General features: G+C 43.5%; 1 protein-coding gene across 1 annotated transcript; it reads right to left on the reverse strand.

Moving 5' to 3' along the window:
• Positions 1 to 163: 163 nt before the first annotated feature.
• Positions 164 to 26,764, reverse strand: tmem209 (transmembrane protein 209). Its single transcript, XM_083658244.1, has 15 exons — positions 26,730 to 26,764; positions 26,191 to 26,333; positions 25,944 to 26,002; positions 25,173 to 25,304; positions 24,710 to 24,948; positions 23,632 to 23,836; positions 22,941 to 23,116; positions 20,428 to 20,499; positions 20,078 to 20,174; positions 19,412 to 19,537; positions 19,132 to 19,229; positions 13,298 to 13,412; positions 7,762 to 7,859; positions 1,825 to 1,898; positions 164 to 1,627 (listed from the first exon to the last, which is right to left on the reverse strand). Exons 2-15 carry the CDS (start codon positions 26,319 to 26,321, stop codon positions 1,573 to 1,575), a joined length of 1,677 nt encoding a protein of 558 aa, XP_083514370.1. The 5' UTR covers positions 26,322 to 26,333; positions 26,730 to 26,764; the 3' UTR covers positions 164 to 1,572.
• Between the last annotated feature and the right edge of the window lie 36 nt (positions 26,765 to 26,800).

Here is a 26,800-nt window from a genome sequence, read left to right on the forward strand (position 1 = left end):
AGCGCATGTGGTGCCACCTGGTGGATTTAATAAGTACACACACACACACATCATAAGAAAATGTGTCCAAGAGTAAGGTAAAAATAATTGGAAATTAGCTAAATGAGAGCACCACAGTGTATAAATGGGAATAAAGCGTCTGAATTCTCGTCATTTTCAGGTCTCATTTTTATTTTCATGTCTCAGCGGAAATTCATAAAATGGCATTACCGAAGACAAGCAAAACCTAGACTAAGCAAAACCTAACCAATACTGTTCACATAGGACAACAAAAGCAGTCATGATAAATTGCCATTTTGTTTTATACCGCTTCTTTGTAAATACAAATAAATGATATTCACAGGTACTCTGATTTTGGCAATTCAACAACTCACTTGTCCGCCATCGGCATATTAAAAGAATAAACACATTGCATAGTGATGTGTCATATTGTGCCTTAGTATTAAGGGGAAAATGTAGCAACCAGAGAATGTTTTATTCCGTGCGCAAAATTACCTGCAGTTTAGCCCTTAAAACCAAAAACCATGCTTGAGGAGGATTTCAAGCACATGTTACAATTATGTCTATGCAGACATGAATTCTGCTACAGAAAAAAAACCGAATGCTGCAATTCAAGCAGAAAACTCAAGTACACGCACACATATTTACATTCAAGCCAATGGGTCCGAGCCCTTTGCCATCCACCAGATAAATCTGAGGTATATTATTTACAAAACTGTCATGCTGGACTGGTACATTCTCAAAATACCAAATAATCAGAAAACTGAACAAAATGTTAAAAATACAGCTCTTTGTTATACAATATGCACATTGTGGTGTGATGAAAATGCATTCTTAAAATGTCAACGACTATATTGACAAATTTTTAAGTACAATTGAAAATATCCAAAAATATGTTGTGCTATTTCTAGAGCTGCAACGATGAATCGATTATTCAATCGACAGAAAATTAATCGTCATCTATATTTACAGTATAATCAATAATCATTTAAGACTAATTCAATTCTAATGTAAATGTGAATATTTTCTGGTTTCTTTAGTCTTCTATGATAGTAAACTGATAATCTTTGGGCTGTAGGTCAGGACAAAAGAAGGCATTTGATGATGACATATTGGGCTTTGGGGTAGCTACCAGATCGCAGCACAGGCTGGCTGCTATGTCATTATTTGTTGTTCTGTTGTATTCCATTTTCCTGTTTCCACCTCCAGAGTCTACCGCTTCTGCTAACGTTGTGTTTCCAGCCTGAACGGCATCTTATCCGATTACTCAATTAATCATTGGAATAATCGGTAGAATACTCGATTACAAAAATAATCAATAGCTGCAGCCCTAACTATTTCAGATTTGGGGAAGAATTAACAAATGTGTTAACTTTGAAATTCGACTTTCAAAGTGAAGTGCTTCTTTTACAATGTGTGTTTCAGGCCAGACAGAGAGAAAGAGAGAAAGCTCCTTGAGTTGAGGTGGTACTCGGGCACCTGAAGACACAGGCAATTCGAAGAAAAGAAAAAAAATCCACTCGCATCTTCTTGTGACATTTTTTATCGAAGAGTTTGTGAATCAGAACAGCATCAGTCTCCGAATATCCACAAGATGTTCACACCAGACAGGCCAAGATTTACTCTCCTAGAGAAGGCAGGAAAAACAGATTCATTATTCTGTAAAAGGTAAACTAGGTCAAACTGTGGAAACTGTATGCGATCAGCACTTTAGTATATGACCAAATGAGGATTATTACAAGCTGGCCAGCCATTTATAGGATTTTGCAGACTATAGTGCAGTAAAAGCGGAGTTAGGCTGGCAATCAAAGTACCGGTACTCACCCCAGCATCCCCGACTCTTTGGCCTTGATGACATAGAGGAACATGAGAACCGTGTGGAAGAGGTTGTTCCTGCCCTGTAACAGCGATCAAAACGGATTCATGTCAATGCAATGAAAGTCTAACTGGAGAGAAAGAATCATGAACCGTTGTTGTTTTTTTGGTTATTTTTAACCACAGAACATTGTGTGTGTGCACCCTCTTCTCCTGCGCTGCTTCACTACCAGCTGACCAACCAATTTCAATCCCTGACGGCCCGACGCTGATTCAACATGCTGAATCGTCCGGAAAAGCCGCAGACAAAGGAGACTAGGGCCAGCGGCGCGGGACACACCGCAAATACGAGGTCGACAGATGCCCAGATGCCCTATCATCAGCTGTGTGTCAGCCCTCTAACAGCCCCGCGACATTGAGTTTTGCGGAAGCATCCCTGCCATGAATCGAACTCAGAATAGTCTGCAATTGAACTCCCTGTAGAACACTTTCACCCACCTGACCAAAAGTGGTGAACAGAGTGAGCAACTGACTGACATAGCGATCCACAGTAGAAATAGAAGGGGGGGAATTAAGACAGCAAAAATGCTAGACAGTTTTGTGTGTTGTGTTGGAACAGCCGTACTCATATGATCATGTATTGACATGCTGATGCAGAATATTATGTCTCAGATGTTGGGGGTGTGCGATGCCACTGGTACTTTTATGTCCTCTGTATTTATTGTTCTGCACTTTGTGTGCAATTGGCTAGTTGAATCATGGGGGAATCGATAAAGCAGGTTTTATCTTATTTTTTAGTTAGTGCGTCACCTCAGGAAGACCTATAAACAGTAGGCATAAGAGGAGGGGGCTCTCTATAAACAGTAGGCATAAGAGGAGGGGGCTCTCTATAAACAGTAGGAATAAGAGGAGGGGGCTCTCTATAAACAGTAGGAATAAGAGGGGGCTCTCTATAAACAGTAGGACTAAGAGGAGGGGGCTCTCTATAAACAGTAGGAATAAGAGGAGGGGGCTCTCTATAAACAGTAGGAATAAGAGGAGGGGGCTCTCTATAAACAGTAGGAATAAGAGGAGGGGGCTCTCTATAAACAGTAGGCATAAGAGGAGGGGGCTCTCTATAAACAGTAGGACTAAGAGGAGGGGGCTCTCTATAAACAGGAGTCATAAGAGGAGGGGGCTCTCTATAAACAGTAGGAATAAGAGGAGGGGGCTCTCTATAAACAGTAGGAATAAGAGGAGGGGGCTCTCTATAAACAGTAGGAATAAGAGGAGGGGGCTCTCTATAAACAGTAGGAATAAGAGGAGGGGGCTCTCTATAAACAGTAGGCATAAGAGGAGGGGGCTCTCTATAAACAGTAGGAATAAGAGGAGGGGGCTCTCTATACACAGTAGGCATAAGAGGAGGGGGCTCTCTATAAACAGTAGGCATAAGAGGAGGGGGCTCTCTATAAACAGTAGGAATAAGAGGAGGGGGCTCTCTATAAACAGTAGGAATAAGAGGAGGGGGCTCTCTATAAACAGGAGTCATAAGAGGAGGGGGCTCTCTATAAACAGTAGGAATAAGAGGAGGGGGCTCTCTATAAACAGTAGGAATAAGAGGAGGGGGCTCTCTATAAACAGGAGTCATAAGAGGAGGGGGCTCTCTATACACAGTAGGAATAAGAGGAGGGGGCTCTCTATAAACAGTAGGAATAAGAGGAGGGGGCTCTCTATAAACAGTAGTCATAAGAGGAGGGGGCTCTCTATAAACAGTAGGCATAAGAGGAGGGGGCTCTCTATAAACAGTAGGAATAAGAGGAGGGGGCTCTCTATGAACAGTAGGAATAAGAGGAGGGGGCTCTCTATAAACAGGAGTCATAAGAGGAGGGGGCTCTCTATAAACAGTAGGAATAAGAGGAGGGGGCTCTCTATAAACAGTAGGAATAAGATGAGGGGGCTCTCTATAAACAGGAGTCATAAGAGGAGGGGGCTCTCTATAAACAGTAGGAATAAGAGGAGGGGGCTCTCTATAAACAGTAGGAATAAGAGGAGGGGGCTCTCTATAAACAGGAGTCATAAGAGGAGGGGGCTCTCTATAAACAGTAGGAATAAGAGGAGGGGGCTCTCTATAAACAGTAGGAATAAGAGGAGGGGGCTCTCTATAAACAGTAGGAATAAGAGGAGGGGGCTCTCTATAAACAGTAGGAATAAGAGGAGGGGGCTCTCTATAAACAGTAAGAATAAGAGGAGGGGGCTCTCTATAAACAGTAGGAATAAGAGGGGGCTCTCTATAAACAGTAGGAATAAGAGGAGGGGGCTCTCTATAAACAGTAGACATAAGAGGAGGGGGCTCTCTATAAACAGTAGGCATAAGAGGAGGGGGCTCTCTATAAACAGTAGGAATAAGAGGAGGGGGCTCTCTATAAACAGTAGGAATAAGAGGAGGGGGCTCTCTATAAACAGTAGGAATAAGAGGAGGGGGCTCTCTATAAACAGTAGGAATAAGAGGAGGGGGCTCTCTATAAACAGTAGGCATAAGAGGAGGGGGCTCTCTATAAACAGTAGGAATAAGAGGAGGGGGCTCTCTATAAACAGTAGGCATAAGAGGAGGGGGCTCTCTATAAACAGTAGGAATAAGAGGAGGGGGCTCTCTATAAACAGTAGGAATAAGAGGGGGCTCTCTATAAACAGTAGGAATAAGAGGAGGGGGCTCTCTATAAACAGTAGGAATAAGAGGAGGGGGCTCTCTATAAACAGTAGGAATAAGAGGAGGGGGCTCTCTATAAACAGTAGGCATAAGAGGAGGGGGCTCTCTATAAACAGTAGGAATAAGAGGAGGGGGCTCTCTATAAACAGTAGGAATAAGAGGAGGGGGCTCTCTATAAACAGTAGGAATAAGAGGAGGGGGCTCTCTATAAACAGTAGGAATAAGAGGGGGCTCTCTATAAACAGTAGGAATAAGAGGAGGGGGCTCTCTATAAACAGTAGGAATAAGAGGAGGGGGCTCTCTATAAACAGTAGGAATAAGAGGAGGGGGCTCTCTATAAAGAGTAGGAATAAGAGGAGGGGGCTCTCTATAAACAGGAGTCATAAGAGGAGGGGGCTCTCTATAAACAGTAGGAATAAGAGGAGGGGGCTCTCTATAAACAGGAGTCATAAGAGGAGGGGGCTCTCTATAAACAGTAGGAATAAGAGGAGGGGGCTCTCTATAAACAGTAGGAATAAGAGGAGGGGGCTCTCTATAAACAGTAGGAATAAGAGGAGGGGGCTCTCTATAAACAGTAGGAATAAGAGGAGGGGGCTCTCTATAAAGAGTAGGAATAAGAGGAGGGGGCTCTCTATAAACAGGAGTCATAAGAGGAGGGGGCTCTCTATAAACAGGAGTCATAAGAGGAGGGGGCTCTCTATAAACAGTAGGCATAAGAGGAGGGGGCTCTCTATAAACAGGAGTCATAAGAGGAGGGGGCTCTCTATAAACAGGAGTCATAAGAGGAGGGGGCTCTCTATAAACAGTAGGAATAAGAGGGGGCTCTCTATAAACAGTAGGAATAAGAGGAGGGGGCTCTCTATAAACAGTAGGAATAAGAGGAGGGGCTCTCTATAAACAGTAGGAATAAGAGGAGGGGGCTCTCTATAAACAGGAGTCATAAGAGGAGGGGGCTCTCTATAAACAGGAGTCATAAGAGGAGGGGGCTCTCTATAAACAGTAGGAATAAGAGGAGGGGGCTCTCTATAAACAGTAGGAATAAGAGGAGGGGGCTCTCTATAAACAGTAGGAATAAGAGGAGGGGGCTCTCTATAAACAGGAGTCATAAGAGGAGGGGGCTCTCTATAAACAGTAGGCATAAGAGGAGGGGGCTCTCTATAAACAGTAGGAATAAGAGGAGGGGCTCTCTATAAACAGTAGGAATAAGAGGAGGGGGCTCTCTATAAACAGGAGTCATAAGAGGAGGGGGCTCTCTATAAACAGTAGGCATAAGAGGAGGGGGCTCTCTATAAACAGTAGGAATAAGAGGAGGGGCTCTCTATAAACAGTAGGCATAAGAGGAGGGGGCTCTCTATAAACAGTAGGCATAAGAGGAGGGGGCTCTCTATAAACAGTAGGAATAAGAGGAGGGGGCTCTCTATAAACAGTAGGAATAAGAGGAGGGGCTCTCTATAAACAGTAGGCATAAGAGGAGGGGGCTCTCTATAAACAGTAGGAATAAGAGGAGGGGGCTCTCTATAAACAGTAGGCATAAGAGGAGGGGGCTCTCTATAAACAGTAGGAATAAGAGGAGGGGCTCTCTATAAACAGTAGGAATAAGAGGAGGGGGCTCTCTATAAACAGGAGTCATAAGAGGAGGGGGCTCTCTATAAACAGTAGGCATAAGAGGAGGGGGCTCTCTATAAACAGTAGGAATAAGAGGAGGGGCTCTCTATAAACAGTAGGAATAAGAGGAGGGGGCTCTCTATAAACAGGAGTCATAAGAGGAGGGGGCTCTCTATAAACAGGAGTCATAAGAGGAGGGGGCTCTCTATAAACAGTAGGAATAAGAGGAGGGGGCTCTCTATAAACAGTAGGAATAAGAGGAGGGGGCTCTCTATAAACAGTAGGAATAAGAGGAGGGGGCTCTCTATAAACAGGAGTCATAAGAGGAGGGGGCTCTCTATAAACAGTAGGCATAAGAGGAGGGGGCTCTCTATAAACAGTAGGAATAAGAGGAGGGGGCTCTCTATAAATAGGAGTCATAAGAGGAGGGGGCTCTCTATAAACAGTAGGAATAAGAGGAGGGGGCTCTCTATAAACAGGAGTCATAAGAGGAGGGGGCTCTCTATACACAGTAGGAATAAGAGGAGGGGGCTCTCTATAAACAGTAGGAATAAGAGGAGGGGGCTCTCTATAAACAGTAGGAATAAGAGGAGGGGGCTCTCTATAAACAGTAGGAATAAGAGGAGGGGGCTCTCTATAAACAGTAGGAATAAGAGGGGGCTCTCTATAAACAGGAGTCATAAGAGGAGGGGGCTCTCTATAAACAGTAGGCATAAGAGGAGGGGGCTCTCTATAAACAGTAGGAATAAGAGGAGGGGGCTCTCTATAAACAGTAGGAATAAGAGGAGGGGGCTCTCTATAAACAGTAGGAATAAGAGGAGGGGGCTCTCTATACACAGTAGGAATAAGAGGAGGGGGCTCTCTATAAACAGTAGGAATAAGAGGAGGGGGCTCTCTATAAACAGTAGGAATAAGAGGGGGCTCTCTATAAACAGTAGGAATAAGAGGAGGGGGCTCTCTATAAACAGTAGGAATAAGAGGAGGGGGCTCTCTATAAACAGTAGGAATAAGAGGAGGGGGCTCTCTATAAACAGTAGGCATAAGAGGAGGGGGCTCTCTATAAACAGTAGGCATAAGAGGAGGGGGCTCTCTATAAACAGTAGGAATAAGAGGAGGGGGCTCTCTATAAACAGTAGGAATAAGAGGAGGGGGCTCTCTATAAACAGTAGGCATAAGAGGAGGGGGCTCTCTATAAACAGTAGGAATAAGAGGAGGGGGCTCTCTATAAACAGTAGGCATAAGAGGAGGGGGCTCTCTATAAACAGTAGGAATAAGAGGAGGGGGCTCTCTATAAACAGTAGGCATAAGAGGAGGGGGCTCTCTATAAACAGTAGGAATAAGAGGAGGGGGCTCTCTATACACAGTAGGAATAAGAGGAGGGGGCTCTCTATAAACAGTAGGAATAAGAGGAGGGGGCTCTCTATAAACAGGAGTCATAAGAGGAGGGGGCTCTCTATACACAGTAGGAATAAGAGGAGGGGGCTCTCTATAAACAGTAGGAATAAGAGGAGGGGGCTCTCTATAAACAGTAGGAATAAGAGGAGGGGGCTCTCGTGAGACTTGATTTTTAGCCAAAAAAGCTGAGGAGAGCCTGAAGAACATTAAAAAAAAAATAAGAAAATGGACAAAAATAAGAAAATGTGTTAGATTGTCACCTTGGGCAGACTGTAGATTTGTCCCTGGTAGATGAGCTGGTAGTGAGGAGGGTTGCTGCTGCTCTGGTGGATGCAGAACAGGTTCTCATTGGTCACATCTGTGTTGGACACACAAAAGAGTCAAGAGCTGAGACATCATGGAGAAGCAAAGTATGAAGCAGACAGCGAGACACCTTTTTTTTTTACATCAAAATTACCACTTATATGCAGGGTTTTCAAACGCAGGTAAACAGCTTTGGCGATTTTCAACCCACTTCGTATCATTATAATCTCTAATATAAGCAGATGGACAGTGCTTAGTGCTTACCTATACAGTACATTTTCCACACACAGAAATATCTGTTTGTCTGCCTGCAGAAACGCCACCCCCACCAGTTGGTATGAGGCATTAAGGCTCATTAAGGCTCTCAATGTGATTCTCCGTGTATGTGCGCATACAGAAAAAATACAAATAAACAATAACAGCCGCCCTCGAGCAATATCTGTTCACTTCAGCGTCCAGAATGTCCAGAATGACGCACAACACGTGATTCTGATATGGAGGTGTCTGTAATAAACTGCAGAGCTCTCAGTGCAGGCTTTCCATCTGCCTATATTACTGATACTGATACAAAGCCTTCCTTCAAACCAGTAGATTGACCTGACATTGTCTCTAATAGAGCACCGCAGGAATGAGTCCGGAAGCAGCATGTTGGATCTTACGGGGGAAAGTCTATGGGGTTTTAGAATGGGGATTTCACTTAAAGCAGCTACGAGCAACTTTTTTATTGTTTTTTATTGTTATTAAACAGTATAATTATAATATTGATGCATCACATATTACCTATAATAGTAGCTGAGACCAAAGCCGTGTGAATTGGAGTTTGCTCTCTTGGTGCTTATAGAGTCTCTGTCTGCTTCATCAATGTTACACCTGGACCGTCTACAACCGGAAGTGAAACGAAACGGTTTACGGCAGCTCCCTGCTTCCGCCGGCTCTGCCTAGCAACGCACCATAAACAAGCGAACGCCAGCTAGCTACAACCAGGGGCTAGCTACTCTCGCGAACACCTTTCTAACAGTTTGTTTGGAAGTTATTTTGTGGTTATGGCCGAACTGCGAGATCATGATTACGTCGCCAGTGCAAATTACGTGGCCGGTGCAAAGAAAAAAAGGAAGATTATTCCCCGTACCGACCAACAAAGAGAACGCAAGAGGACGCATGATAAATCACGCGATAAAACACGCATCAACATAGGTCGCGCATTCAGCAGATGGGAGAGAATTTCGGGATATGAAGGGTTTCAAAACAGACGGTGAAGTGGCTGTTTTCCTCCTAGACAGGTATGTGATATGTATATTTTATTTCTGAAATACTGTAGAGGACGTGATTTTGCTATTTACGTTGTATGCTACCAGGCGTCGGCTAACTGGAGCTCATTGTTACTGTATTTCAGCTATCGACCAATGCAATCAACACCATGTGTGTATGCTTTTGTTATAAATGAAGCCTACTGTATGTTCCATTGTATGCCTGGTAGATAGCACCACAGCATGATGGATGCAAAAGGCTAACGTGATGTAACGTTACGTGGGAGTTATACAGTTATGTCACGGTGTAGGCTGCATTTACTGTAATACAGATTTGGTTGATAACGCTACTTTTTCGTTTGCCATTTCAACCGTGCCAAAATACGTTACATGTTGCTGTTGGTAATCAATGAGTCTAGTGGTATATAACGTAATGTTACACGGTTGGGGAAGCCATTTACCCACAGATATATTTAGCCTACAGTTGATCTGAAATTGGAAGAAACTCTCAGCCTCTTCACAAAGAGCTTGGTAAACCTAGTTTACCCTCTTGTATCAACGTTTTTGAAGATACAATGGTGATGATAACGTTAACTTTCTCGACAATATTACTATTACCAAGTGCCCTAAAGAGTTTCACTTGGTGCTAACGTTTGGCTATTACAGTAACTATGAACGCGACTGTAACAAAGTTTACTAGTTTTTCCAAATACTTTTCAACATCCTCGTCTGACATAATCTATTACGTAGCCAAAAAATAGGTAGATTACCTCGTCGCTCGGCATCCTGAGAAACAGCAGGGTTTGGAAAAAATGAAAAATAAACTTGGAGCGTCTTTCATTCATTCACTGGTCAAAGGAGAGAATGAATGGAGGCGTGGAGTGTTGTGATGTTGTCGGGAGCCGGGCAGCCAGCAGTTTTACGACAGTAAACAGTACCACTTTTGTTCAGAGAGGGGCGCCAAAAACAACCCAATGAAACAGTGAAAAGTTGCTCGTAGCTGCTTTAAATGCATAAAATCTGGTCTGTGATCTGTGGTAGGGGTGTCAAAAATAATCGATTATAAGATGCATCGCGATGCAGACGTGCACGATTCTGCATCGATTCACAAATGTCAAAAATCGATTATTAAAAAATATATATATATATATATAATAAAATAAAATATAATGGAAGTACATGCAGTTGTTTATTTTAATTATGGATCATAATAAAATGCAATTCCAAATGCACTTTTATTTTAAAAGTAGCCACACAGTGAGAAAAAAGAAAGTGAGAAAAAATAAATCATGTATTGCGGAAAAAAGTGATGCATCGATTTAAGATGCATCGAGATGCATCGAGATGCATCGATAATCATAATCGAATCGAATCATAGCCCTCTGAATCGTAATCGAATCGAATCGTGAGGTCAGTGAAGATTCACAGCCCTGGTCTGTGGTTAACAAAAGTTTATGGGAGTGGTAATTTGGGTTCAGCAGGATAATCGTCACAAATGTGAATCGCTTTTATGACTTTTTAAAGGATTGTTTTTAAACGTGATTTTTAGAAAACGCTTCAAAAGTCATAAAAGTGATTCATGTTTGTGAAAATTATCCTGCTGAACCCAAATTATAATAAAATAATATTTTTCCTGGGCACTTCACACAGACTACCCGAAGTAAAGACACCGGAGCACTCTTTTACTCTATTACTACCCAAATTATAATGTTGGTGGGCTGTGTGTCATCAAGACAGCGACAGTTAGCCAGACTAGTAATGGAAATACTGCGATTTACTCTCAGAATAAGGCATTCATCTTTGGAGGGCAAAAAGTATTTGAACGAACGAAACAGCAAACCTTGTATCAAAATACTTGTGATGTTAAGCTTACATAATGGAGTGAAACTGTGGCTGTAAAGCATTACTCAAAAATGTTTATTAAGGTTAACATTACAATAAGGGTTTTTATTTTAAAAGCCCTAAAGCGTAAGACCTACTTTTCTATTCTGGCTGACTTGACGCTCGTGCAGTAGCCTAAAAGTTGATGCCTGCCTGAAACACAGGAAACTCATCCTCATCCTAGTCGTGCTGTAATGTTAATGCATGCTTGCTTATTCCATCAGTTGGGTTCTGTTGGACACAATGTAAAGACAATGTAAAGTACCGTAAATTCCGGACTATAAGACGCACCGGTCTATAAGCCGCGGGACCAAAATTTACTATTTTTTTCTTCTATAAGCCGCACCGGTCTATAAGCCGCGGGTGTTTTGATGTTTAATTACCATATGAAAGGGTTCGTGCACAGAGAGGAATGTCGGGAAAGCGATGGCTGTTTGGGGAAGCTCCCATTTATTAACATTTCAACAAAACAAAACAAAAGTCAGGTCACTAATCCCCAGACAAAATCACACAACAATAGGCTATATGTGCAGCAAACCTGTAACCAGAGAAGTCAAGTCACTAATCCTCGTCTTCCTCTTCTTCCTGCGTACTGAAACCACCAAAGTCCTCATCTTCAGTGTCGGAAACGAACAGGTTCAGGGTGGCTTCGTCAACCACTCTCCTCTCTCCTTCATTGTCACTCAAAACCAACGAACTCCTCTTCATCACTGTCGGCATCGAACAGCCTCTGAAGCCTCTGACGGCCCTCAGCGCCAGCTGTGGCGGCGTCATCCTCTTCATCCCGCAGCAGTCCAGCGTTTTGGAACCCGTTGGTGATTGTGGATGTTTTCACACTCCTATAATATTCCGTGCTGAGACAGTTCCTCCTGCTGCACCGTCCAACGCCTCACCATTGACTCATCGATGCCCAGGTTACGCGCGGCTGCTCTGTTTCCCTCTTTTAATGCGAGATTGACTGCTTTCAACTTGAAAGCTGCGTCGTGTGAATTTCTGCGTACCTTCCCCATGGTAAGTGAGAGTGTTGCTTCTACTGCTCGTTCTCATGCTGTCGAGAACGAGCAAAGCTTTTTTTTGGTGAAAGAATCCTCCAGGGCGCTTCTTGTTAACAGTCCGAGTGAGTGGCAGGTCGAACGTCAAAGGCACTTCATCCATATTTATGATCTGCTCCGGTTCGATGGAATATTCCTTGATCTTCCTTTGTGTGAATTCGCCGAAGTTTGTGATTTTCTCCTGGTAGTCGGGGGAGGGAGTTGATGGCCGAGTGGCCGTTTGCTTACCGTAATTACCATATGTAAGTGGTCACGCACAGAGGGGATTGTCGGGAAAGAGATGGCTGTTTGAGGAAGCTCCCATTTACCGTATTACCGTAACATTTCAACAAAACAACATAACACAACACCACCGTTGTTTATTTTTACAGTGCACACAGTGTCCGCGGTGTGGTGAAAAGAGGGCAAGAGAGGAAATTAAAACAGAAGTGGATTTATAGTTAGAAAGAGTGCTAAAAAAGAGAGATTTTATTTGTATTTTTTTTTTTTTTTCTGAAAAAATCCATAGATAAGACGCACCGTTATATAAGCCGCAGGGGCCAAAAAACGGGAAAAAAGCCGCGGCTTATAGTCCGGAATTTACGGTAATTAACCATTAAAGGAGAATTTCGGTTTTTTACACCACGGTCCTCATTTCCAGTTTAGAATATGATGTTTTACTCACCAAAATAGTTTTGCGTCATTCGGATGCCCAGGGAAGATTTTGAGCTCCGAGTACACTCTTCAAACAGGCTAGAACCGCTAGAACGTGAGCCCACGGGGCATTCTGTGGTTTCTCTGAAGAAGTGGTTTCACAGAGGGGGACGATACGCACTGTAACCCCACCGGGGCAGATCAACGCTGACTCCGGTGTTGTTGTTAGCCTAGCTTGTAGCTATTAGCTAGATAATTATATTTACAACCATAATGAACCGTGATCTGACAGAAAAAGTGTCATTTAGAGAGCGCGTGCACTGCCGTGCAGAATGCCCCGTGGGCTCACGTTCTAGCGGTTCTAGCCTGTTTGAAGAGTGTACTCGGAGCTCAAAATCTTCCCTGGGCATCCGAATGACGCAAAACTATTTCGGTGAGTAAAACATCATATTCTAAACTGGAAATGAGGACCGTGGTGTAAAAAACCGAAATTCTCCTTTAAAGGGGCTATAGGGAGTAGGTAGGTGTGTGCTCCTCAAATGGGAAGCAGACAGGAAATTACATATGTGTGTGTGTGTGTGTGTGTGTGTGTGTGTGTGTGTGTGTGTGTGTGTGTGTGTGTGTGTGTGTGTGTGTGTGTGTGCGTGTGCGTGTGCGTGTGCGTGTGTGCGCGCACTCACCAGGTTTGTCCGGGGTGTGGCTGAAGTGCTGCGAGGTGAAAGTCTTCCCGTCGGGGTACTTGGGGTGCGGGGGCAGTCTGGAGTCCAGGTATGTGCATAACACATGCATGAGGATCTGGTGGGACGGACAAACTTTTTACATCACTTGCGCACATGTGAATTAACTGTAGAGCCCAAATGTACTAGGCATATAACCAGTAACTAGATTCTTAGAACAGCCTCCAAATGATGTTTGGTTAACTGAGTCCTGATAATAATAATAATAATAGATTATTGATCACTGAAACACATCCGCCTCCTGGGGTTTTTCTTTTTAATCATTTAAAATATGAATTTAAGTTAATGGTCCTATAATACGAATGCGAAGTGTCTGTGTGTGAGTGAGCAGAATTGTGTTCGGCCACAGCTATGACATTTTACGTGTGATCGGGCCCAATCTTTTGGGAAGTGTAAAGAGCACCCCTGCAGGTAACCTAATGATTGCCCTAATTACCTAATGAATATGTGATGTCACTCGAGCAATGATAACATCAAATGGTGACATCATCATTGAGTGCTCGAGTGACATCACTGGTGACTTCACCAATTCTATACATACACTAAGGATCGCCCGCTGCGCGTCGCATATGCAGCTTGGCTGCTGCGTATGGCTATTGGCACCAGGAAGGATGGCATCACTGATGATGACATCACTGATGACATCACATCATCAGGTAATTAGGGTAATCACCTAATTAAAAGATCTGGCTCTGTCAGGTCACCCGCAGTGGTGCTCTTTACACTTACACTGCACGTAACACAAACACAAACACACACACACACTTCTTCATACATATTATAAAGAAAGATATAGGATAAGTGATCATGACTGACACCTCCAGATGCACACTACCAGCACAGAGGGTGTCGTCGAGTTTTTCAGCGTACAGCAGAGAGGTAGGGAAACAGTAGATGGATGAATCAAGGAGGCGGTAATGCAACATAAAGGATGCCTACTGCCATAAAACACCACAGAAGAATACGAATAAGTGATATCATATCATCAGGGATTTATGATTAATTTGAGTGTGTCCCAGAGGCTGTGAAGACCACTTTGTTCCAGACCAGGGGAGGTCTAACTCCCACGGGTCCACTAGTTAATTTAAAAACTCTGGAGAGGTTCCTCCACACCAAGGAGAGCCACAGCAGACAGACGGGCACAATATACTGTAGTAATAATCACAATATACTGTAGTAATAATCACAATATACTGTAGTAATAATAACAACAATACTAGTATGAGCAGGGCAGGAAAACAATTGGTTTTGCCCACAGGACACAGTATATCGCATAATGTATATACTAGGGTTGTCACGATACTAAAATTATGACTTCGATACCGATACCTGCCTAAATATCTCGATACTCGATACTTAAACGATACCACGGCAAAAAGCTAAAGCAACAGGAAAAGTCGTGTAATAATGGATGACAGAAGAACATGGAAGTTAAAATTCATGTTTTGAGTCTTCATCATACTTTATGTGGTGTTCAAAGATAGCTGGGGAAGGCTGCCTCAACTGAGTTGGTGCTGATTCTGCTGGCATCTCATTTGACTAAATAGAAAATGAGGAAATGTGTTCAGTAGAGCGCAGAATAGAATAATTTCTGTTCAGTCTACTTTAGTATAATCCTGAGTTTGAGCTTCATCATTAAGTGCCAGATTTACAGTTAATGTCATGTATGTTTATTATTTTTCACAATAAAATGTACAGTAGGCCTATGTGGTATGTGGTGTCAAGTGTTTTCTTGTTTGTTCATACATGTAGGTGAGTTTTTGACAATTAGTATAACATTAATCATGGATTATTCTAAATAAATAAATAATTTTCAGTGTTATTAAAGCTTTTACATGGTAATATGCAGTAATCTGATGTCCCTTATACTTAGTGTATGTGATTTCTTTAACAGTTAACGTTATACAGTTTGCAACCTCATATCACTCTTAAACACCGTCATGACTCAATAGCCTACCTCCTTGGCAGAGGTTAGGCGCATTGCCTTTAATTGCCTCATCAAACGACGCTGAAAAAAGTTTGCTTCTCACAAAATAAATCACACTCGCTTGACTTGACGTTATCACATTCGCTAAACTGTCACACTTTGTACTAGTCGGATCGTCTGTTGGAGAGATGCTTTGGCAAGTCAAGTGGACGTGTTGTCTCCCTTTTGCCTGTGTAAACATGTGTAAACATCGCTTTACAGACGGACAGCTTTGTCCATGCACGCTTCGGCATAGCCGTTGTAATCTGACTGTATGGTTGTAATATTAAGTGCTGACTCCGCCCGTGTGGGCCAGATTCGACATATGCTGTTAGAAATGAGCAAACCCTATGCTGCTGCTCTCGGGTAGGATAGAGGCTGCAGTGGAGTGAAGGCGAAGCGCTGTGTGTGTCAGACATGCAGAGAGAAGGAGAGAGAAAGAGGGAGGGAGAAGCCAGCAGCACCCGCACCAATTTACAGGCAAAATCCGTAGAGATTCAACACATTAACGTTGCTTCCCATGGTCAGAAAAAGTCACCAGATTTGTCGCTAGTCATCCAAAAAGGTTCATAGTGTCTATACTTTACTTAGATTGATAGGTTTTCTTTTATATCAGACACAGGTTTGTGTTCCTACCTGACATGTTTCGACGGTAATACTTCCGTCTTCTTCAGAGGTGTCACTAGATGGTGTGTGACGTGTCTTTAACAGCTGATGTTGTTTACAGAGGCGTGATCGTCCTGTCAGATTTGACAGGACGACCACGCCCCTCGCTGTCATCTCGCCGTTTGAGAACGCTGCTCCAGGTGGTGGAAAGCATGTAAGCCCCCTCGTCCCGGTTCATCGTGGTTTGCGCCCGCTTCCTGATCTCCACTGCCTCCATAATCCAGCGCTGGTGTTTGTTGTCCTGGGTGCGGATGACTTTGGCCTTATCCCAATCCATAATGTGGTTCTCCCTTTTGCAGTGATCTGTGATTGCTGATTTGAGATTTTCTTGTAGTGCCTGTTCCTTTATAGCCCGTGTCTGTCTTTTTGTTGTCTCCTTCTCACATTCCTTTTGGTGCTCTTTTTTGCGGGTGATGAATGACCGTCCTGTTTCTCCTATGTATGATTTATTGCATGATTGACATGGTATCTCATAGATGACGTTACATTTTTTGTTTGGGTCGATTTTGTCTTTTGGGTGCACTAGCAGTTGTCTGAGTTTTATGTGCGGTAACTGCGGTTTGACTGGTGTACTGATGTGACGTTTGCTCATGGCTCTCTGTATGCGCTCAGTGATGCCTCTGATGTATGGTAGTGTGACCGCCCCTATGTTTTCTGTTTTATTGTCCGGTTTCTTTTTTCCTGTACGGGTTTGTTGTCTTTGTTTGACTTGCTGTTTTCCCTTTTCTATGGCCCAGTTTGGGTAGTGGCAGGTTTTGAGAGCGTTGTGGATGTGTTGTTCCTCTTGTTTTTTGTCCTCTTCCTCCGTTATAATGCTGGCGCGGTCGTACAGTGTCCTGACTACAGATAGTTTGTGTATTGTGGGATGTTCTGATGTCCATAGTAGATATTGGTCCGTGTGTGTTGGTTTCCTGTATATTTTTATTTTGATGCTGCCGTCGTTTTCGTGATGTATTTTAATGTCCAGAAAAGCTATGGATTTATCGGTTTCCTCCTCATGCGTAAATTTTATTTGTCCAGTGTCGTCCATGATGTTTAGGTGATCCGTGATGTCCTGTGTGTGTCCCAACTTGACCTTTTCCAAGATGTCATCCACATACCTTTTCCATAGGGTGGGTCGGCAGTGCTCAGGTGCAGATGTTATGGCCTTGGCTTCCAGGTTTTCCATGAAAAAGCCGCACATTATGGCCGACAGCGGGTCCCCCATAGCAAAACCTTCTTTCTGCCGGTATATTGTTTCTCGAAATTGAAAATAAGTGGATGTAGCTACAAACTGCAATAACTGTGAAATATCCTGTGGGGTGAGATTGGTGCGTTTTTTGAGTGTTTTGTCCGCTACTAGCCGTTCCTGTACTATCTGTAATGTTGCCTCAATCGGTGTTCTGGTGAAAAGTGATACGACGTCGTGGGATATGAATATTTCATCTGTTTCTACTTTTATTGTTTTGAGTTCCTGTGCTAGCTGTCTTGAATTTTTACAGTGCTGATCTGTTTGTCCTAAGAGGGGTTTCAAAATATCTGCGAGTGATTTGGATAGGTTGTAGGTTACTGAACCGATGCTGTCCACTATGGGTCGTAGAGGGGCTCCTGGTTTGTGTATTTTTGGTGTGCCATATATCCGGGGGGTGATACTGGCTGTGGGATGGAGGCAGTGGAGATCAGGAAGCGGGCGCAAACCACGATGAACCGGGACGAGGGGGCTTACATGCTTTCCACCACCTGGAGCAGCGTTCTCAAACGGCGAGATGACAGCGAGGGGCGTGGTCGTCCTGTCAAATCTGACAGGACGATCACGCCTCTGTAAACAACATCAGCTGTTAAAGACACGTCACACACCATCTAGTGACACCTCTGAAGAAGACGGAAGTATTACCGTCGAAACATGTCAGGTAGGAACACAAACCTGTGTCTGATATAAAAGAAAACCTATCAATCTTTGTCGCTAGTCGCCTTTGAGAAATAAAGTCGCCACGTGGGTCTGAAAAGTAGCTAAATATATCGACAAAGTCGCCAAGTTGGCAACACTGCATGTCGGCTGAACAGAGGAGTGGAGAGTGGAGTGTCAGTGAGACAGGGGAGGGTGGACTTGGCACGCCCACAGGGAGTTGAAACAGACAGAGCAAACCTGCAGCACACAGACTCCGGTGGAGAAACAGACGGTGGCACATGGATGCAACGCAACTCATGTCATTTTTAAAAGTACCGGTACTGAATTAACGTGGTATAGTATCCTTTTTAATGCCAGGGTATCGCGGTACTGTTGTAGTACCGGTATATCGTGCAACCCTAATATATACTGTACTGTATAACTAGATTTTTTAGAACAGAATATTTAAATACTGCCAAAATTAACTGCATTTGACTGGCGTTGATTTCCCAGCGTGGTCAAGGGAACCAAGTGAGTGAACCCGTCCCAGACCCACACTCAGGATTTTCTAAGCACACAGCCTGCAGTCCACCAACCAAATAAGGCAGGGATCAATTGCAGATACCGTCAAGCTGTGAATGGACACATTAGCTGGTGTTTGGTAAGTTCTGAAACTAACTAAACCCAACCTGAAGAGCCTGCTTTCTCGCCAATATCTTTATTTGAATCAGTTTTTACTCAGGCTTTAGGAATAAGAGAAATAAGACCCCTTTTGACAACCAGAATGTAACACTGATGCATTTCAAATACTTCCATGTCATTTACATTTAAACATTTCAATGATCTCATATTGCAATAAAAAGGAAGAGGAAACAGAGAAAAGAAAGTCCTGTCACTTATTCAATCTACCTTAAATGCCCTCACAAAATCCCTCCTTTCTCATTGTCTCAAGCCTACTTTTCAAAAGGCAAGCATTTTCTGAAAAAAAATACAAATTTACGCTTCAAAAGTCATAACAGTGTTCGTCATTTGTGAAGAATATCTTTCTGAACACAAACTTCGCTGTTTCATAAAGTTTTGTTAACCACAGACCTTATTTCATGCATTTAACCAAAATTCCCATACTAAAATGCCATCCTACAACATTTTACCAGCCACTGAGATTACTACTCACTGAGATTGTTACATTTGATTCCCTGTAATTTTAATATAATTTGCGGACTCAAATAAAGCATTCAAATGTGTGTGTGTGTGTGTGTGAGAGATATGTAGACTCACTGCACAGTCAGTGGGGAGGTCTGTGTCCCACTTCCTGCTCTTCAGATCCCCACCACCGTTCCAACGGAAGGAGCTCATGCAGCCGCTGTGGGCCAGCTCTGACAGGGGGGGAAACACAGAACACATGGTCCCACAAACACATTTTTCACTCTCACTCATACAACCACAAACACTTTTACATTACATACATTTAAGCAGGTGTTTTTCCACCTATCCTAGTTCACGCACATACCATAACATACATACAGAAACCACAGTACAGCCATGGTTTAGAACCTACCCTTTATCCGGTCCACTAGATACTCCTGGTTGGATGTGATGTCCAGGTACTGGACTATAGTGTTCAAGGTGGGGATTGCAGAGGCTTTCACTACCGCTGCCTGCTTCAGACTGCTTATACTGGCCTCTGGTGGGCAGAGAGGGAAAATTAGTGGGGCTGCACAATAAAAGGAAAAACATTGAAATAGTGTCTATCTACTACTGCGATTTAGGAACCACAATTCTATTCATAATTACAAAACTACTTCTGGTGCTGTATGTAATTGTTCACTTTTAAACTTGAATTAAAACTGTTACTGGTGATTCAGATGATCAATTGCTAGATTTCATTATGTCCTTTTGATCAATGAAATAAGATACAAAACCCAATCTCAACAAGACATCATCATCAAACTGACTTTTTTTGTACATGCAACAACATCCAGGAGTAGCAATAGAATATTGCTTCCTTAGATATAAGGATAATCATTATTGCTATCTGCAATAATATATTATGCTATTCATATCATTACACCGCCCCCCCAACCCCCCCTCCACACACACAACTGCAGCAAGCATTCACTTCTTGGGTCCTGCATGACTTTAAATGCACCAAGCAGCAGTTTGGAGACCACATACTACATTTCCCATGATTCAACACGTCTAGAAGTGGTCAGCATGTGTGTACCTCCTATCTGGAGTTCAGGGCAGCCCATCCTCCTGAGCTGGCTGTTGACCGAGTCCATCTCCTTCACCAGGGGGACCAAGATGGTGTCATTGATCCACTGCACATACAGAAAGACACACAGTATAAATCAAAGCTTTGTTGTGTGTTCGTAATTAGTCTGGCAGAAACCAAAACTCCCAATTGAAACCGTTTCCGAGGATCAGGAACACCCCCCCAAGACCAACCCCATATGAGTTGACTTTTTCGTTTTCTTCTCTGGAGGTAGCATAACATCGTGACATCAACACAGCAGCTAAATGTTTATTCACTTGATATATTATGTAGCCCTGTGGATCATTTTAGCTACTCACATTTCTCAGCTTGGCCGTCGAGCTGTCGATGCAGTCAACCACCGACCGACTGGTTGTGATTCTGGCCCAAATCTACACAACAGAAGAAAAAAACAAACACCAAACAGGCATTTCAACAGGTTGTTTCAAGGCAAGAACACACAATCCCAATTGTAACCCAAATTTTCAAAAACAATGGCCGCATACACACTACATGCTATTCCCTCCATTAAATTATTTCCCTTGCTTTTTAAAACAGAAATGTAATAACTTGAATCTAAAGTTTTGTCTACCAGTAGAGGAGGTTTCTACACAAACCCATCCATTTCCTCCCTTACACATTACTTGTATTTGTATACTACCACTCTAACAGACTTGTTCTATGGAGCCAACTGAGGACTTCAGTTCTAGCCTTTAAAATCCCATGCCGTCGTCAATCACGTTTTAAGCGCCAGAGAGAGGTGAGAGGGGGGTGGGGGAGAAGTCTATAGCCCCTTTTACACAGCCAGTGAAAGCCGGGGTTGTTGCGACGTCATTATGCCTCGCCTCCTGTGTAAAAGTCTCAAATACAGAATGGGGGATCATTTTGATCTGCCTTTCGTTCCGGCAGTAACAGCCCCGAATCAACGTCTCTGTAAAAGGCTATCTCGGTGAGGCGGAAAACTCATTCCGAAAAATGACAGCTGTCATTTTATGAACATGCATCATGTTTTCCTCCTCGGATCAAAGTGGGGGGGGGGATCGCTAGTTAACGTTACGGCAGTCTCGCCTATTGTGCGTTCCCTTACGAAAAACAGTATTCCTGTATATTTTAGAATCTAAAAAAGAAGCTGATGAAGGTCGTTCTACCGAAACGTTATTCTCTTGTGAATTAATCTTTAATTGCAAGTGAACACAGTGTGCGGGAGTCCTCCATTTCAATTTAGTCGGCTCTTGCCCTTCTCTGATGAACCTGCTGTGTTTAGGTGTCCTTCAGAATCTAAAATGGATCTAATCGCTCTATAATGCTAGCCTGCCTGGTTCCAGACCTTCGAAGCCACACCCACTCCACAGTTGTGGATTTGGCTCTTCTTGGTCTGGCATCGCCAGGTGCAAAAGCTTTTTCTCCGGTTGAAAATCCAATCACGGGTGCTGATTGGCTAATGCTGTTTCAGTCAGTCTTGCCTGCGAGATCGCTGCCTGCTGTAGCTTTATCTGTCTGGGCGGGGAGTAACGTTACGGCGGCCGCGCTAAGTGAAGCCCTGCTCTGCCAAGGAAATGTCCCGGCACAGGCAGGCCTCGCGGAGCTGTTGATAGCTAGGGGGATGTTGATAGATCGATCCACAGCTTTCTTGTTATGTCCAAGTCACGTTTTTCATGAATGGTAAAATTTGTTTTGACAATCCGTGGCTTGTTGATATAATTGTTTTACAACTGCCAAATTTAGTAGCCAAAGTAGAGATAGCCTGCTGTGTCTGTCTGTTTCTGTTATGCATGACTACTACTAGTGCAGTGCTGCCGCCGGTTGCCGTGGACACCTTGGTTTCTAGTGATTGGTTAGGAAAAACCGAAGCCAGCCCCTTCATAGAAATGCTCTGAAGTGACTGCAATCTCAGACTAGACGAGGAAATGAGTTTATGACGATTCAGTCTGAATATCAGGCTACTATAATGCGTCTATGCGCACATAATTATGTCTGTCATTTGGCGATGCAGTAGCTATGTACTCACCCACCCTGACAGACAGTCTGTCTCCCGTTAAGAAAACTTTCGTAAAAAAAGATATAAAATTCCACAATTTCTTCGAACTGGCATTTGTTGTAACATTAAAGAGTAACTTGATTGTTTTCAATCGTCGATTAATACTGCTCAATGCTCAACACGCAGTGCAGATTTTCAGATTTCAAAGTGGGCCGTGGCATTCTAAAGTTTTGGAACCCCTGTTTCAGATGAATAGTAGTGGGCTAGGCCATAGTACGCTATAGTATCTAGTAGGCTATATTATCTATGCTCAAACAACATTGACATTAATTAAATTAACGGACATAAGTACATAACCACTTGTCAGAAGACCTCTCGCTGTTTTCTCCCAAAACCTCCGCAGCATCACCCCCCTCCCCTTTTTTTTAGCGTGCGAGTGATAAATCCCAGTCGTGGGCGACGTCAGACTCTCCTCAAAAACATCCTCAGTGTTACAATACTTTTAGCCTACTACTGTATTTTCATTCTGCTTGGCAGCAGGTAGGCACAGCTCTTCACATCTCCATGGCAACGATAGGATGTCGACACCTCCTTTCCTTACGGAAAGCCATCTTGCTGTGTAAAAACCACTCAGAAATGGCTTTCTGTGTAAAAAGGTGGCTTATTTGCGGCCCTTCCTAACAACGATATTGCAGGATATCTGTGTAAAAGTGGCTTATGGCTCTGACTTGCGCAAACCTGCACCACTTACCTCAACACCTGGGTGTAATTTTTAAGAGTCCCCCCCACCCCCCACCCCAAATAGTGAAAAACGCTTTTTGGAAAAAAAACTATTGCTTCAAATGTTTGGCTGACCTCCTCGGCGGCCTGCTTGGAGCCCAGGTCAGTGTCGTCCTTGTGGGCAGAGGGAGCCTGAGAGCGGCAGGCCGGCTGGTACAGGAACTTCCTCAGGCTCTGAGCGTAATCTCCCACAGAGCGGTTGTAGTTCCAAAACGTGGGGCTGTGGGCCGGAGATGCAGACTCTGGACTCCCTAACAGAATAACGCATAAAGGCTTTTAGTCCATAACGCTTTATATCCAGTTGTAGAAAAAGTAATGCATATTGGAAATTCAACACTAAATCGGTCAAAGATATAGATAATTGCAAATACTGTAGGAGACTTAAATGTTTTTCCTCTAGGATCTTTACTTTTTGCCATGATTATGGCAAAAATATTTCAATCAGACTCTAAAGTTGGGCAATTTGAATGAACAGAATCCTCAGTGGCATTAATACAGGTACTTATGGTTGGGAAATTAACACTTTCCACCAACCAAATGCTGTTAAGTTGTTGTAAGCTATGACTTTTTTCTATTCTATGGCCACTTTGGCAGCCAATATAATTTGATCGTCCTGGTCTATTCCAAAAATGTAGTTTGCTGATAAAATAGTGAGTGGCTGTTGAAATCTGAGTTATAAAAGCCACTGTGTGCAAATCAAGTTAGTTTCCTACCTTTCTTATACTGGTATTGTTCTTACTATTATAACTACTATGACATATTGCACCTAGTTGGCTGCGGTGGCTCTTCTCCTCCTCGGTGCGGAGGAACCTCTCCAGGGTTTTCTGGTCCTCCATGTAGTCCTCCTTGCCTCCAGGGGAGTTGAACAGGGAGGGGGAGGTGCGGTATCGAGCCCTCAGGCTGGAGCCTTCCACCGGCCCGATGCTGCTGGGGTAGGGAGAGGAGCTGGGGGACGGACTGTAGTTCAACACCTGAGATCAGGAAGAGCATAGCACTGGATCAGGAGGACAACAGAAAATTACAGCAAACGCCATCCCTTGTACCGTTAAACTATCTTGAGTGTCTACAAGCCTTCAAAGCTTCCAGGAGCCGAGTGCACCAGCTGGGCGTACGCCTAGGTGTAACGTTATGTCCGACTTAGAACTCAAAGTTACGACTAACTGAATGTTATGACTAGTGTACCATGTAGTCTTAAGCCCTGTATGCTTTGCGCCTGGGTGTAACCTTTACGTCTGGTATGGAGCAGGCGTAAAAGTTACACCCAAGGCGTACTCATACTGACAGCTGTCTCATCTTGATCTGCGCTGGGAATGTCTTTCACTTCAGCTGGGACTGACAGCTCTGTGCTGTCAATGCCGTTCAGTCCTGTGAATGTGGGGGACTCTTCTCAAACAATATATCGATCGATATGTGCTGTAAATGGACGTTTTGGGAGCAGGACCTCCGCCTGTTGGCGGATTTTTAAAAGCTGATGCATCCGAAGATCTTTCCATTTCTTCCTGACCTCGTCAACTGCCCGCAGTCTGCCATCACATTCATTATTGATTGCACTTGTGATCGAATTCCATGCGGCTTGTTTCTTTTGGAGCTGTTAAATTTAGCTTAGTCGGAACAAAAAAAAAGATGCCATACCACATGTAATTTAGTCCAAATGAATATTTAAATGTGGAGAGAGCATTCCTTTTGACTGTTTTGAGGAAACAAATCCATTACAATGAGCTGACACAAGTACAACAGCCAGAAAATGAGAAAGGCATTGATGCCCAGTCTCCAGGCTAACCACATGTGCACTACACAAACTGTCATTAAAAGGTATCAGTGCTGTGATGATGAACCGTACGTACCTTTCCAAAGGCCAGTGAGGGGGAGAAGTGCCCCCCGGCACTGTTGGGGGTGGAGGGGCCGCTGCTCAGCGGGGGGCTGTACCCGGGCACGCAGCTGGGGGAGAACTTGGGACTGGTGGTTGGCAGCCGAGAGGGGCTGAAACTCAGCACGTTCTGGCCCTGCAGCGGAGACGACTGGGCCGGGGCTGGAGTCTCTTTCTTCTCTGGCTTCTGGGGCGGAGACTGAGAGGCCTGGATACCTGCAAAGTAATGGATAACAGCAAACCAGCATACAGAATGAGTCCCATACTCACACCTAAGAACAGATTCATGTGCTTGCAAAGGCATCTCACCTCAAAAGAAATAAACAAACAACCCAAAAGAAAACCAATCCAGTCAAATCAAATTCAATGATTAGAACATGTTTTAGACTAAGAGTACCAAATCCAGGTGATGCACTTGTTGGACTTGTTCAAAGTCTCACCTGAGTTTCTCAGACCCAGGAGGCGATGCTGATCGGGGGTTACAGCAATGGTGGAGGGGGCCATTGTGTATTTGAAATATTTCCAGAAGTCAAAAAGTGCATTGAGGCTAAAGAGTGAGGCCAGCACCAGCTCTGTAGGAGAGGACAGTGACAAAGAACAATATGTTCAAAACACATAAAGGCCTAGTACGAGCACCGCTCGGTTCAAACCACCTAGGTAGCATATAGGGTTTTTAATAACAGAGTCAGAGTCAGTTTATTTGCCGTTTGCAGTAGAAACTACATTGGAATTGGGGTGCAAGGAGCTTAAAAACATACATAACAAACGTAATAAATCACACCGACAATATGTAAAAACAATTAGATATAAAAGAATAAAATAAAATAATATAAAATAAAAGGGGACAAATACACTTGTGGATAGGCCCATTCAAATCATCTGGCTCAGATTTAAAGTGCAGCAGGATATTAAAGTGCACAAAATAAAGTGCCTATAGAAGCAGTATTTCATGGATAGATAGCAGTATAAGACAGCTTATACAAGTGAAAAACAACAGAGAAAAACGAGCATGGTCTCGGAATTCTAGACAAGTGCATAGATCTAACATTTGGTATTGTGATCGTTTAGTCTATGCACTGCGCTTGGGAAGAAGCTCTTGGAAAAGTGAGTGGTGGTGGAGCATTTAATAGAGCGGTAGCTCTGCCCAGGGGGAGTAGATTAGAAGAAGCTGGTGGCCAGATGACCTGCAGGTAAGTTGCGAGAGTTCTCACCAATGTACCAGATGGGCCAGTAGGTGATGTTGTAGTATCGGCTCAGCAATTTCCCAGACCTAATAGAAAAATAAAAACAAAAACATAGAAACATAAGCGATGAAAAGTGGTGAAATTGAAGAGATAGACTAGGGGGGATGCAGAGACAGTAAATCAGTAGAACTTTACAAAAAGTGACTGGCTGTTGCTCCAGTGTACATTGTTGAGTTTGGCAATTAACTGAACACCTACAGTAATAACAACTTACATTTCAGTGTAAATCATGCCAGCTAGCGACACGTTGAGGACAGCCCAGGCCAGCACCACCTGCCGAGCCTGTTCCTCCCTCCGCATCCTCAAAGCCCTGTCAATCATGCCCTCCTTCGGCGGGGTCAACATGACCACATCAGACTGTATCAGGAGGAGCAGCAGAGAAGAAACACAGAGGGACACAACACAAGCCAGTGTTAATGCATTTTTCGTGTGCTACATTCACGAAACTATAGCTCCTTAACCTTTCGACGAATTACTACAAACACCTAACTTAACATGATAACAGGGCAAATAATGTAGCACATCTCTTCTGCAACGTTGACTACTGTCAGTCAGACTGACTAGATGCTAACACTCCCTAGCTAACTGTTAGCTGTTAGCTAACGTTAGCTAACACAAACAATGCAGAATGTGCTGCGAAAGTATGGGGTTAATTTAGATTTCCTTTCATGTTCTACAGTCAATCCGCACAAATATCTATTTCTAACAAACACATGAAACTTGTGGAATGTGGAATATATCGGTCATTCATACCACGTTTAACCAGATGAAAATAGCGGCGCTGCATAATTTGTATTTCAACCTGGAAGTGACTTTTCACACGA

Source organism: Poromitra crassiceps, assembly GCF_964638095.1.
Source record: "Poromitra crassiceps genome assembly, chromosome: 2".
NCBI lineage: Eukaryota > Metazoa > Chordata > Actinopteri > Beryciformes > Melamphaidae > Poromitra > Poromitra crassiceps.